Source organism: Bactrocera tryoni, chromosome 4, assembly GCF_016617805.1.
Source record: "Bactrocera tryoni isolate S06 chromosome 4, CSIRO_BtryS06_freeze2, whole genome shotgun sequence".
Lineage (NCBI taxonomy): Eukaryota > Metazoa > Arthropoda > Insecta > Diptera > Tephritidae > Bactrocera > Bactrocera tryoni.
This window is the reverse complement of record NC_052502.1, coordinates 25,175,856-25,189,421: the sequence shown is the minus strand read 5'-3', so window position 1 is coordinate 25,189,421 and position 13,566 is coordinate 25,175,856. Positions and strand designations below refer to the sequence as shown.

General features: G+C 32.1%; 1 protein-coding gene across 1 annotated transcript in view; it reads left to right on the top strand.

Annotated features, from left to right (window-relative positions):
* Window positions 1-349: 349 nt before the first annotated feature.
* The window catches only part of LOC120773963 (SH3 and F-BAR domain-containing protein DDB_G0274695-like), a 165,217-nt gene continuing 152,000 nt past the window's right edge, over window positions 350-13,566 (top strand). The window contains exons 1-2 of the mRNA XM_040103199.1: window positions 350-420; window positions 3,673-3,949. Coding sequence (XP_039959133.1) covers window positions 3,848-3,949 — 102 coding nt within the window. The 5' untranslated portion in view covers window positions 350-420; window positions 3,673-3,847. The remainder of the gene's footprint in view (window positions 421-3,672; window positions 3,950-13,566) is intronic.

Below are 13,566 nucleotides of genomic sequence, written 5' to 3'. Positions count from 1 at the left end.
GCAAAGTAATTTTAGAAAAATGTAAAAACAGTTTGCGATCGCTTGTAAATATTTTTTATATTCTCACTTTTAATAATTTTTGATTTTTTTAATAGTTTTTTTTTATAGTTTATAAGTAAAAATATACAAATATACCCTGTCTAATCTACCAACTCAGCGAACTTAAGTTACCTTTTATTATTATTTATTATCTTCTAGCCATAAATATTTTTTTAGTCCACATATCTCCCCATCAAACAAGTTGTACGACAAACCCTGTTGTTTGTTTGAGAAACCCATCGAACATGTGCGCCGCGACTCCCAATCGGCGTCATCAAGTTCGAGTTCATTGGGGAGTCACTTCGTGTTGTTAATACGCCGCGTATTCTCAATGCGAACGGTTCGTTTGTTTAGCTGCAGCGTCCGTAGACGACGAAAACGGTAATAAATATTAAATACAAATAATAAAAATTAAATTGAAATGATAAAAATTAAACAGAAATAAGAAAAATTAAAAAGAAATAATAAATTAAATACAAATAATAGAAAATATCGGAAAAACCAAACATTGAATTATCTTTTGGTTGCTATTAAAAATCGTTTTCGTGTTGAAAAGTGCAAAATTTGCTGTGAAACGGTGCCTTTTATGCAATAAAAAGCAGAGAGGAAACAAAAAAATAATAATTAAACAACAAGTTGGTGTTGAAGTGTTAGAAAATGAGAAATTTTTTATTAATAAGGAAATAAAAGTGAAGCGAAGTTTTTTGAAACGGCAATAATTGGTGTAAGAAAAAACGCCGCCGTGTGAGCGAGTGTGTGTGTGAAATGTTGAAATAACAAAACTGCAAAAAAAAAGTGCAACAAGTGAAATTGCGTCGAACAATAAAAGCAACAACCACGAAAGTCGCAATGATAATAACAATAACAAACAAGTGCGACGCGGCTAACTATTAAAGAAGGGCGTGTTATTTGTTGCGCTTAATGTGTGTGTGTGTTCTTCGCTTAAAATAAATAAAATTTATACAGCAATGATAAAGTGTCAAAAATACTTTTAAGCAAACAAAAAGTTAAAAATATATATTTTTATTTATATAAAAGCACCGAAAGCTGCGCTGACTGTGGAATTAATTCTCAATTTGCTCTTAATTAAGAATACAGTCTAAAGAAGTGTTAATTTAAAAGCAGTATTAGGAAAAGTCACGTATTAAAAAAATTAGGTTAAATATTTTTTTGTTGTTATTTGTTCTACTCGACCACACTTGTATTGCTGTATGGGCTTCGGGCCATTTCAGTCAAAGTCAATTTTGCCTAAATTGCTTGTAATTACACGCTAACAAAAACTAAAACACTGAAGCAGTGCTCACAGCAACATAGTAGACAACAACAACTACAAAACATGTACATTCATATGCGCATACATACAGAAGTATAAACGAGACCATAAGCACATATCGATAGGTTCAGCGCTTATTTCACACACTTGTTCATAGCGCGCAGCTAAAGTACATTTACAACAACACATTCCTATATTCGCGCGCACACTAATCGAAAAAAACCATAATAATCACTAAACATTACATTTGTAGCAAGCAACACCCGCCCAAGCGTCGCGCACCTGCGTCGCAGCCGATGAAAATTCTATGTGAAATAATGATGATATTGGCTTAATTGCGATTATTGTTGTTGTTGTTGTTCATAAACATACTACATATGTACATATGTTTGTTGCATGTAGTCATGTGTGGTATTAAGCCGGCAGCTACTAAACGTCAGAGCCACGCCACAAACTCGCAACACATCAAGTCACGTCACACCAAACCCATCAGCTATAGGTGGAAATCACATAACAACAACAACAACGCCAATAGTGATGCATAAAAATGTGTAGATAGCAACTAGCAATAGTTGGTAGCTGACTTTTGTGAGCAGCTCAGCTTTAGAAAGAATTATATTAAAAAAAAAGTAGAAGTAGCGAGAAACGCGGTGTAAACCACATGCACAAGTGTGGGTATGTTCACACACAAGCACACAATTTACAGAGATGTACAGATGAATCTACAGGTGGCTGCTTTACCTATTGTGCAGATAAACAGTCGGCGGCAGCGGCGTTGAGTGCACAGTGCACGAGTGCAAACGTGCGAAATGTGCTGAAGTGCATGCACAAACATGCACACACCTGTTTATAAATGCATATTAAACTTTTCATATGGGAAGAAAGTAAATTGAACGCGGATGAAAATACTAAAATACAGATTGGATAAATAAATAATAATTGAAAATTTATGAAAAGTGAAATAAATAAATCAAAATGAAATTAAGTAAAATTAAATAAAATAAAGTAAAATGAAATGAAATAAAATAAAAGAAAAGAAAAGAAAAGAAAAGAAAAGAAAAAAAAAATAAAATAAATAAAATAAATTAAAATAAAATAAAATAAGATTAAATTGAATTAAATATAATATAATGAAATAAAATAAAGTGAAGTAAAATAAAGTAAATTAAATAAAAAAAATTAAATTGGATTCAGATTGAATTAAATAAAGTAAAGTAGTTATAGTAAGGCGTAATATAAAAAATAAACTAAATTAAAAATAAAATAAAACAAATAAAGATAAAAATAAAAATAAAAAAACCGAAAAAACAATTATTATATTAACTAAAATAAAATAAAAAAATTTAAATAAAGAAAAATATTGTGAAGTATAGTGAAATAAAAAATTAACTAAAATAATACATATATAATATAATAAAAAAATGTATAAATAAATCTGAGAAGGTAAAAACTACATTTTACATCAGAAAAATATAAAATCCGGTTTATAATTATCAACATTAAAACATCAATAACTCATATTGAACATAAAACGTTAATATTGAAACTATAAATTATGCGCAGTAGACAGATGTAATTTATGATTTGTTGTAATAAAAATATAAGTTGTAAAGTCCAAATAGAAAATGAAGAATAGAATACGAATTTAAAACTTCTTTAAAATATAAACAAGTATTAATAAATAAATTATAAACAATAAATTAAATAAAAAATAATAATTTTAGTAAATAATAACTATTTGTTATAAATTATCGATTGTAAACGATAAAATAATTTTTTTTTAAACTTGACTAAAAATATTAAAAAAAAGAAAACAAAATATATAAAATATAAACAAGTTGTAATAAATAAATTATAAATAATAAATTTAAAAAAATGACTATAGTAACTAATAACTATTTGTTATAAGTTTTCAATTATAAACCGTAAATATTTTTTTTTTAACTTATAAATACTTGTAAAAAATTTTTCAAATTAAAAAAATATATACATATACATACATATGTATATATAGACAAATTTTTATTTAAAATTCAAAAAAAAATATATACACAAATTTTTATTTATAAAATTTAATTACTTTTACAACAACTGGTATATTTTATTGATTCTATTTCTTTCTAAAAATACTGAGTTTCGTTTAACCTTAAAACCATATACACATCGCAAGCAATTAATATAAAATCCGTATATATATCCGTATATATATTTCACCCAAACCCACCCTCTCCGCAAACTAAACACACTCACAAGTTCACTGTTTATTTTAAATTGTTAGCATATAATTACCGCTTAGTTAATACAGTTGTTTGTATGTATACACTTACTACAAATGTGTTGTTTCTAATTATCTCATGCAGCAAATTTTACGACAAATTAACATAACCTGTTGGCAAGTGCAATTACAAATGTAAAAAAAAAAAAAACAACAACAAAAATCAGAAAAAATTACAAATACAAAGTGACAAAAAATAAATCAAATACCTACGAGCATTACATGCGGATTTGACACATTTTCAAACAGCGCAGAGTTGCATGCGAACATATATATTTACGCAAACGGAAAGCAAACGCAGAAGAGAAGGATTTTTAGTGGGACTCGCCGCAAAAATGTCGCATTTCAGAGATAATTCTTGGGTGAGTACTCAAATTACGCGGTTTACGTTCATGTTGCTTAACAATTACTATCTTTCTGTTACATGAATACATACATACATATTTGTTTTCTGTTGTAGTTTTTAGTTTTTTGTTTTATGCACATTCGTGATTTTGTGTTAGTCATTTGTGTGTTTATTTCTTTATTATTTTTTTCCATCGAAATCATTACTTTTTCATATATATTATAGAAACCTTTGATAAATATAGGGGATATATACATATGCATATTTATATATATAATATAGTATTATCATTGCAATTAGTTATGTGCTAAGCACATTTATGCTATATTTACTATAACTATATAGCTTCTATATAAAAATTAACTTTTAAAATGGAAATTAATCGCAACGATCTTTTTTCACCCTGCAAACGCGAGTTAGTTTTTTTCGTGTTCGTCTATTTCGGCGTCTGATAAGCGTTTGCTGTTTTAGTGCATTTTGTTTTTACAGTTGTCAATCAGATTTTTTTATTTAATTTTATTTATTACTATTCTATTTTCATAGAAAATAAAAGATTTGCCTGCGTTCTTCTTTTTAAATTTTTTTGTTACATTTTTCTTTTTTGTTTCGTTTTTTTATTAGGTTTTTGTTTTGCTTTCTTGCCTTTTTGTTTTTGTTTTTGTTTCTGTATTTTGGCTTTTTATTATTTGATGTTTTGTTTGTTAGTAAGTTAATTATGTCGTTGCTTTGATTGTATAGTTTATTTATTATATTTTCCTCCATCGATACGAGGCCATCTCTGCACAGCTTAATTTCTATGCCTTTTATATTATCATTTTTATTTAAATTTAAATTTTTGTTAACCGTTAATCGTTTTTGTTTAAGTTTCGATCGTCAATTCGGTTATATATTTTGTCATTATGTTTTGCATCTAAGCAAAAATCAAAACTATTTCGTTTAGATCTTTGATAGTCGTTGATTCTCTCATTGCCAAATGACAAATAGTACTGTTTAGTTAGTTTTTTTTTATACTCTCGCAACAATGTTGCTAAGGAGAGTATTATAGTTTTGTTCACATAACGGTTGTTTGTAAGTCCTAAAACTAAAAGAGTCAGATATAGGGTTATATATACCAAAGTGATCAGGGTGACGAGTAGAGTCGAAATCCGGATGTCTGTCTGTCCGTCCGTCCCTCTGTCCGTCCGTCCGTCCGTGCAAGCTGTAACTTGAGTAAAAATTGGTACACGTATTCCTTGGTTCCATAAGAAGGTTATGTTCGAAGATGGGCAAAATCGGCTTACTGCCACGCCCACAAAATGGCGGAAACCGAAAACCTATAAAGTGTCATAACTAAGCCATAAATAAAGATATTAAAGTGAAATTTAGCACAAAGGATCGCATTAGGGAGGGGCATATTTGGACGTAATTTTTTTGGAAAAGTGGGCGTGGTCCCGCCCCCTACTAAGTTTTTTGTACATATCTCGGAAACTACTATAGCTATGTCAACCAAACTCTACAGAGTCGTTTTCTTCAGGCATTTCCATATACAGTTCAAAAATGGAAGAAATCGGATAATAACCACGCCCACCTCCCATACAAAGGTTATGTTGAAAATCACTAAAAGTGCGTTAACCGACTAACAAAAAACGTCAGAAACACTAAATTTTACGGAAGAAATTGCAGAAGGAAGCTGCACCCAGGCTTTTTTTAAAAATTGAAAATGGGCGTGGCCTCGCCCACTTATGGACCAAAAACCATATCTCAGGAACTACTAGACCGATTTCAATGAAATTTGGTATATAATATTTTCTTAACACCCTGATGACATGTACGAAATATAGGTGACATCGGTTCACAACCACGCCTTCTTCCAATATAACGCTATTTTGAATTCCATCTGATGCCTTCTCTGTATAATATATAGTACATTAGGAACCAATGATGATAGAGGAATAAAACTTTACAAAAATACGGTATTTGAAAAATATGTAAATGACGTATAATGAAATCTCGATTATCACTTTATCATGCGAGAGTATAAAATGTTCGGTGACACCCGAACTTAGCCCTTCCTTACTTGTTTTAAGATATATTTAAAATATGATTGATATAGTCACAAGAATCTTTGGATTTAAAAGTTTTGTCACAACTTTTTACACATCTTTGGATTGGTAAGAGTTCTGAGGGAATTTTGAAAATTTTAGAATGGTTTTAGAAACATTTTGAAATTTTCAACTGAAATTAGTGTGGGAATGAGGTGATGTAGTTAAATACATATCTAAAATCGGCAGTGGTATCTTCAGGTAGATACTGTGTGCTCAGATAAAAAGATCGCTGGAACATCGTAAAACATCTCCAACATTTCGATTCCTGAAATGCCATCCTATAGAAATTTGATACGTTTTTTTTTGTGAAGCTTGCTCAGCACATAGTCACAATTTCAAATGAAAAGAGCTACCTGGCATACTTTTTACAATTTTTCTTTAAAAATGTCAATGTATTTAATTTTTTAATGTAGAAGTTCAAACTTCGAGTACACCAAATTACCTTTTAATCCTGGCAGTGACTTCTCGGCTTCTCCTTTACTTTTTTAGACCGTGTATTGGTTCACGGTGCTACTTTCGCCATAGTGTACTACTACGATACCTGTCACGCGTAACGATGCCATTCACTCGTATATACGATACGAGTAGTATAAGCATCGTGTATGCATACACACGCACGAGTAACGTTGTCTCGGTGAGTAGGGCTCCTAATCACATGTACGGTAACGATGCTATCCGGTACTCGGTATCTTGCACCGTTATCGCGGAGAACCGTACACCATTCGGTATTTTTCGCTGACTTATAACGAGTAACGATGCCGTTCCGTACACTATACCTCATACCCCGTTGCCTAGGTACACGATGCTTATACTTCTCAATATCCACCGAACGAGCAACGATGCCATGCAGTACACGATACCCTGTACTGCTCGATATTGCATATACTATATGTATGTACATACGTCTAACGATTCCACTACTCGATATAACTTGTGAGTTAATGGTATATGGTAGATGTATGCAAGTTTTAAGACTATTTTTAAGTCATGCATATGTTATATTAAATTTGTCACAGAAGAAAACATCGGAAACGTCGGATCGGAATGACGATCTGAGACGATCTATCCATGTCCTTCTGCTCATCCTCCTGTCTGCATATAAGCCAACTAATCCCTCAATTTTTGAGATATCGTTCAGGAAGTGTGCACACGTTTTGTCGGATATCAGACGACTTATATGATTGACGGATCAAACTCACGTCGTTGTATGGAATTTTTTGTTTATTTGTGAAGATATCTTTAGGAAATTTGGCATGGATTATTTGTTAAGACATAGCTATAATCTCCGTATATACTTTCCAGAACAGATCGCTATATCATATAGCTGCCATACAAACTGACCGTTCAAAATCAAGCTCTTGCATGGAAACTTTTTTTATTTGTGAATGGTATTATAGCTTCAGTGCAATCGAAGTTACCCTTTCTTCTAGTTTGTACTTGAATTGCTGGAACACATAGACAACGTCACGTATAAGGGTTGAAAAAAATTGTGAAACCCTTTCTTTTAAGTAAAAAAAATCGGAGCACTTTCTCGTATGGCAACATCTTATACTCATATTTTTATCGAATTCATTTTCGCTTCCCCTCTCAATTTGTAGATGGTGTTTTATACATATCTCTCTGATTCATCACGAAATTCTTTGGGTGATTCTGAAGTACCTTCCCGCTGCCCAAACATGTTCATACAAATATACACTTATGTATATATCTTCCTACATATGTATATATATTCGTATCTAAAAATATGCTTGTAATCTTCAACTAATCCCTAAAAATTAATTAACTTGCACTTCAGCGCAATTTCAAGAGCTTATAAGCTTTTTCCATAACAAATTCGCTTGGAGTTACCTACTTACACTTAGCTGCTGTCATTTATCAAAGAGAGAGAACAATAAATGCAGCCTCTGGGCGGCAATTAAAGTCTTATAGACAACAAACAGCCAAGAGCGCTTGAAAAAATCGCTGCACTCGGGCAACATTTTTTCTATTTTTTCACAAAAAATTAATAAACACTGGATCAACATTATGTTAAAACTATTTTGTAATTGGATTTGCTGGTCATGTGTGGCTGCACAGTAATTATTAAACAAAAAACTTATAACACGCTCACCAATACATGCATTTGCGTGTATGTAGTGTCACGGCGGCGCGACCGCTTGTGCACACTATGATGACCGATAGCCACTGGCGAGTGGCGATCAGCGATCATAACGATCGCTGCGTGACAGTCAATGTGTGTAATATGTTGTCATTATGGATGACAGGGCTAATGAACTTGGCTGGAAGCAACTTTCCGTCTAACTGTTAAATGCCATTACTTATATACTTACATATTTATATGTATGTGTAACTTCACTTGTGTTAAAATAGCGATCAATTTATAATAGCTTCTCAGCTGCCAATTCAACTCACTTTTACTCAATATCGGTTGGTTTTTGTTTCAAGTTTTTGTTTTTATTTATTTCTTCAGCGTCTTTGCTTTGCCAGAAATGCCAAAAATGCTAAAAAAGACCACAATGTAGAACATGAACTATATTTATGAGTTTCTGCAGACAATCACTTCACTTTTCAATGCGAAGCTTTTTAGAATGACCAGCGAAATACATGGAGACTTTAGTCTTTACAAATCATATTAGCGGTTATATAGAAAAAATAGTGCCAAAAATATACTAAACAAAGCAATTATGAAAGTAAAAAAATATTTCAGCTATTATTGGCTTTTAGCCTTAGCCGGCTGTATATCTAGACACAGCCATCCCTTATTTTGAATATACTTTTAATTACTTACAAGCGATCTCTCTTCATTGTTTATTTCCTAATTTATTTTATTTTTAATTTTTCGCCTCTTTGACGCTTTGTAAGCAATCATCTATGCTAGCAGAAATGTTTTCGAATTTTGTTTACAATTTACTTCCAAATTTTTATTCTGCTTTCAAATGCATTAAGCGTGTAACGGTTAAAAGTATTAGCATGGCCACTTGAAACTAAAAAAGCAACACTATATGCTGGTCATGGCTTTTTCTCCCTCCGCTCTGCATGGGAAGCGGTTAGCTGCCTTGGCTGGCTGACCGGAAAACGTGTTACCACTAAATGGTCTTAGAAGCCAAATACTGGAAAGCTATTAACACAGCACGTTCGCTAGTCATTACCATTTAGATATTAACGTTTGAGCAGACAATATAAAACTAAAAATAGTAGTAAAAACAAAAAAAAAAAACGAAGAAAGAGTAAAGAAAAGCTATATTCTTACATGGTATTCTGAGAAATGAGTTAATGGAGTGGCAAATTTTTACTGTTTTCGAATGTTGCTAAGGTCTGACTTCAGACATTAAGTGGATAGCTCATCGATAATGAGAAATATTATGCATAGTTTGTTGATTAATCATAGCAACCGATAATTTTAGCAGTGTATGAGGTGTGTGACTTGGATAAAATAGGCAGTATGCCTAGATGTAGGCAACAATTTCTTAATATCAGATTTGTATATTCTATAGTCTTTCGCTATACAAAAAATACCGGTTGCGAAGTTGGTTGGTCCTTGTTCTCGCTTTTATTTCCCTTTGATTAATATTGATCTTTATTCAAAAAAATCTAATACTAAGCTATCTCAGCTATAAAGCAACTTTTATTATTTTTGCATTATTTAGTACCTGATATTTTCTCTTATCTTTTTTTACTAATTTCCTTTGTTCTGATGCAGATATGAATCGCAAATCTAATAATATTTTATTTTTCTACCTTTCGTAGAATTGTGAGTCACCAATTTTTGTTTCACCATTTAATTAATTGGTATTAGATAGCTTCTATTATTGACAAGCCTGATTAGTTGATAAATTGGCTAAGGTCGCCGCGATAACTACGTATTTGTAGACATGAACATATAGTAATCGATAATTGATTTATTTTTGTGAAAATTGCACTTTGGAGAGTGTTTAAGTTTGAGATTTCACAACAAATTTTTAGCTATTAAACAGCATATTCACCATTCATTCAATTCAAGAGTTCATACATATGTATGTATATCTCAGAATATTGTTGTCAATTACTTTAAACAGTTTTGGTCAAAAATGTGAAATCATGAATGCTGACTGTCAACTAACCACAGTGCAGGCCACATGAAATACTTGTATGTATAAAAAGGCCATAACTAAGCTCTAATTTAAGATATGTAGTTGAACTGTGTTTGGCGCAGAAGGCAACTGTGAACTAACAATTTTGAAAAAGGGGGCGTGGCCACGGCCTCTATTTGGCTTAATGTTCGTATATATCCTAAACCTCTTAAGCTGCAATAACTAAATTTGCTCACGACAAGTACCTTTAGGGGTGTATCAACACCATAAAAATGGATGAAATCGGTTTCCACTTCCGATATAACGGTACTATTAAAAACTACTAAAAGTTCGATAAGTCATTGACCAAAAATACTATATTTAGATATACAATTTCACACCTAAGAATGAGTCGGAGTAAAAATTAGACGATGGGCTAGGCAGGTGAAATTCCATATCTCGCGACCTGCCCGACCGATTTCGACTAAAATTAGTCCGAGGCATTCTTCTCACATTTCTGTTCCACAGTGCGAAATCGGAGTACAACCATGCCTACTTCCCATATAGCAAAATTTTAAATTCCATTGGATTCTTTCACTTTTCAGTACTTAACATACAAGTACTTCTCCTTCGTATTCCACGGTACCTAAAAACCCACCGTCGTATACTTTTAGAACCATTGGACTTCCTTTCTTGCAATTTTCAAAGTCCACTCGGGCGTTTATAATCAATTTAAGCGTCAACGTAATCTAGATTAGAAAGTGTATGATTGCTTTTTACTTCAGGTACATTGCATTTCCCATTTTAATTGAAGCTTTCCACAACAAAAATTCAATTCATGATCGTGAATAATCGATCAATTCGGCGAACGTCAAAGCAACAATTGAAGCGCGGCAATCGCAATAGATTGGGCAGTAGACCTTTGTCTCAGTGGGTTTTTTTGGGAATCTATTTTTTGTTTGTTTGTTTTTGTTATCTTTTTTTGATTTTTTCGCTTTGATTTTTGCTTCGAAACAATACTTGGCCGGATCGCTGTTAGCGACAATGGAAATTGTAAAGAAATTTAAATTTGAACAAAACTGCACAACAAAGTGCGGCGGCAGCCCAATAACTGTGGTGAAAAGGCCGGCAGCCAGCCAGTGAAATGAGTAAACAGTGAGTCGAAAATAAAAGAAAGTCGCATAAACCACCGAGTCACGTACGGGCGCGCAAGTACTGGCAAAGTAAAAATTAACAAAAAAAAAATATATGTTAAACCAACTGCTGCGTTGTAGTTGTATTAAGTGCTCAAGCTGACTGAAGACGGTGGGAACTACTAGGAGTCGGTGGCTAGAGCCTCAATTCACTCACTTTCAAGCGGTGTAGAGTCTAGTCTTATTTAATGTAAACTTTTTAAATGCTTATTTTTATTGTTTCTTCGAGGTAAATTAAATTTTCTTAAGTTTTTATAATTTTATATTTGAAAAACAAACAAAAAAAAATGATCTGACTGCTTTCTTCAATCACAATTCACTCTTAGCTCTTTTTCATACCATCTTTACTCTTATAATTGTATGCGCGCATATTTTTCTGCTCTCTTGTTTAGTCACATCGTGACACAAAATTCGTGACCAGCATATGAAACAAATTAGACTACGAACAATCACTTTCCAGAAGATCGCCACGCAGGTGCGCTTACAATTGCAGACCGAATACACCATAAATGTACGAATACTTGCAGCATTTCGGGTGGAAAGAACATTCACTGATTTTACCAAAGCACTTATATGCATATTAAAGTACTCATGAATATTCCACATAGAAAGAAGTATGTTGTGGAAAGTGTAACATACTTCGGCTAAAAAGCCTGCCTCAAGCTGTTTTTTGGTTTAGAAACAAAAAAAAAATGAAAACAAAAAATCAGAGTAAGAGTGCATGAGTGCATCTTAAGTGATGTTCATGCTTCTAAAAAATGGAAAGCGTTGCTAGAAGTTACACGAAATGCACATTTCGAATTTCTGAGAGTTTTTGCTTTCCATGCATGTTCAAGAAAGAATTTCAATGGTATTTTTTCGATGGTGATGTCATTAGGCAAGATTTCTTATGGTGAAAGTGTGGCGATTTCTGATTCAAAAAGTTCTTGTCAAAAAATTGTTTCTTTTTGACTTTTTCAGACATTTTTAGAAAGGGACTTTATCAGTAGTACTGAGTGTTTATTTTATCCAGGGGTTTTTATGCTTTTTTCCTGTAAAATTATGTGGGTTTTTGATTTGCGGTTATTTTATCGAGACTTTTATCCGTAGAACTGGCAACTTTTTTTTTTTCAAAAATACACTCAGTGAAAGATGGTTGTGTAAAAACTGTTCCAGGAATTTGGATTCATTTTTTAACTTTATTTCAAGTTCATACTATTTATTTGAAACTACTTATGTCCTCCAGACATCTCATAAAATTTTTTAGACCAAGTTTTTTAGAGTCTTCCTACATTTCGTCGATCCATCCCGATCTTGAACTTCATCTTGCCTTAGTGTTGACCGCTTTGACTTCGTATTTCATATGTAGCTAACGTTATTTTTTCACCATAAATATATGTATATATGTATATGTCGCTCTGCATTATTTTTAACTGTTCCATATTTAAGTAAAATGTTTCCTTCGAAAATTTGTAATTTGGCTTGCTAATTTTTCTCCATCTGCATATACAGTTGGTAGGCCGACAAAATACGAATATTCCACAAATTTTTCTGGGTTTTTCCAAGCACTCTGAAAAGCCTTTTCAGATTTGCGTATAACTTCGAAAATATTCACCGGAACGATATGAAATTTTCAGTGTATATTCTTAAATATATGTGTATTAAGAAAATAAAATAAAAAACATCAATTTCTTTTTTTAAATTCCAACTGTATATAACTCCTTAAAACTGTAGCTTAACTGTGACGAGTACATAATTCAAATCATTTTAGAAATAGTTTAATATGGAGTTACTGTTCCATGTGTTTTGAAATGTTTCCTCATCTTTGGCTTCAGTTCTATCTGTAAGTTATACAAGAGATAGAGATTCATTCTCGAAGTTGTGAAATAGTTTATTCTGAAATTGGCGTCGATAATGTATTTAAGGTTTGAGATCCTAAGGAAAAACACTCGTCTCCCGAAGAACAAAAGTGCGTTCCGAAAAGTGATGAAATCACTAACTAAAAGACGTCTTTTGTGGACATTATTATACTCTAAAAGCATTCAATATGGAAATAACTGGTTATAGCAGAGCATGTTCTTAGATAAATAAGAATTTTACATGGACTTGGGACAAAATCTCGTTAAATGGTTGTCACTCAAATTAAATTGAATAATTTTGGTCGAAGTTCCGAAACATATTCACACTGATTTCTTAATCTAAGCTCCCTCCTAAATTTCCTTAAAAAATTTTCTCAATATTATGTTGCATTCTTAAACGAAATTTCATACTGTAATATATAGTATCACAATCCTATAACATATTTTCGTGTTAATTATTAATTTATTT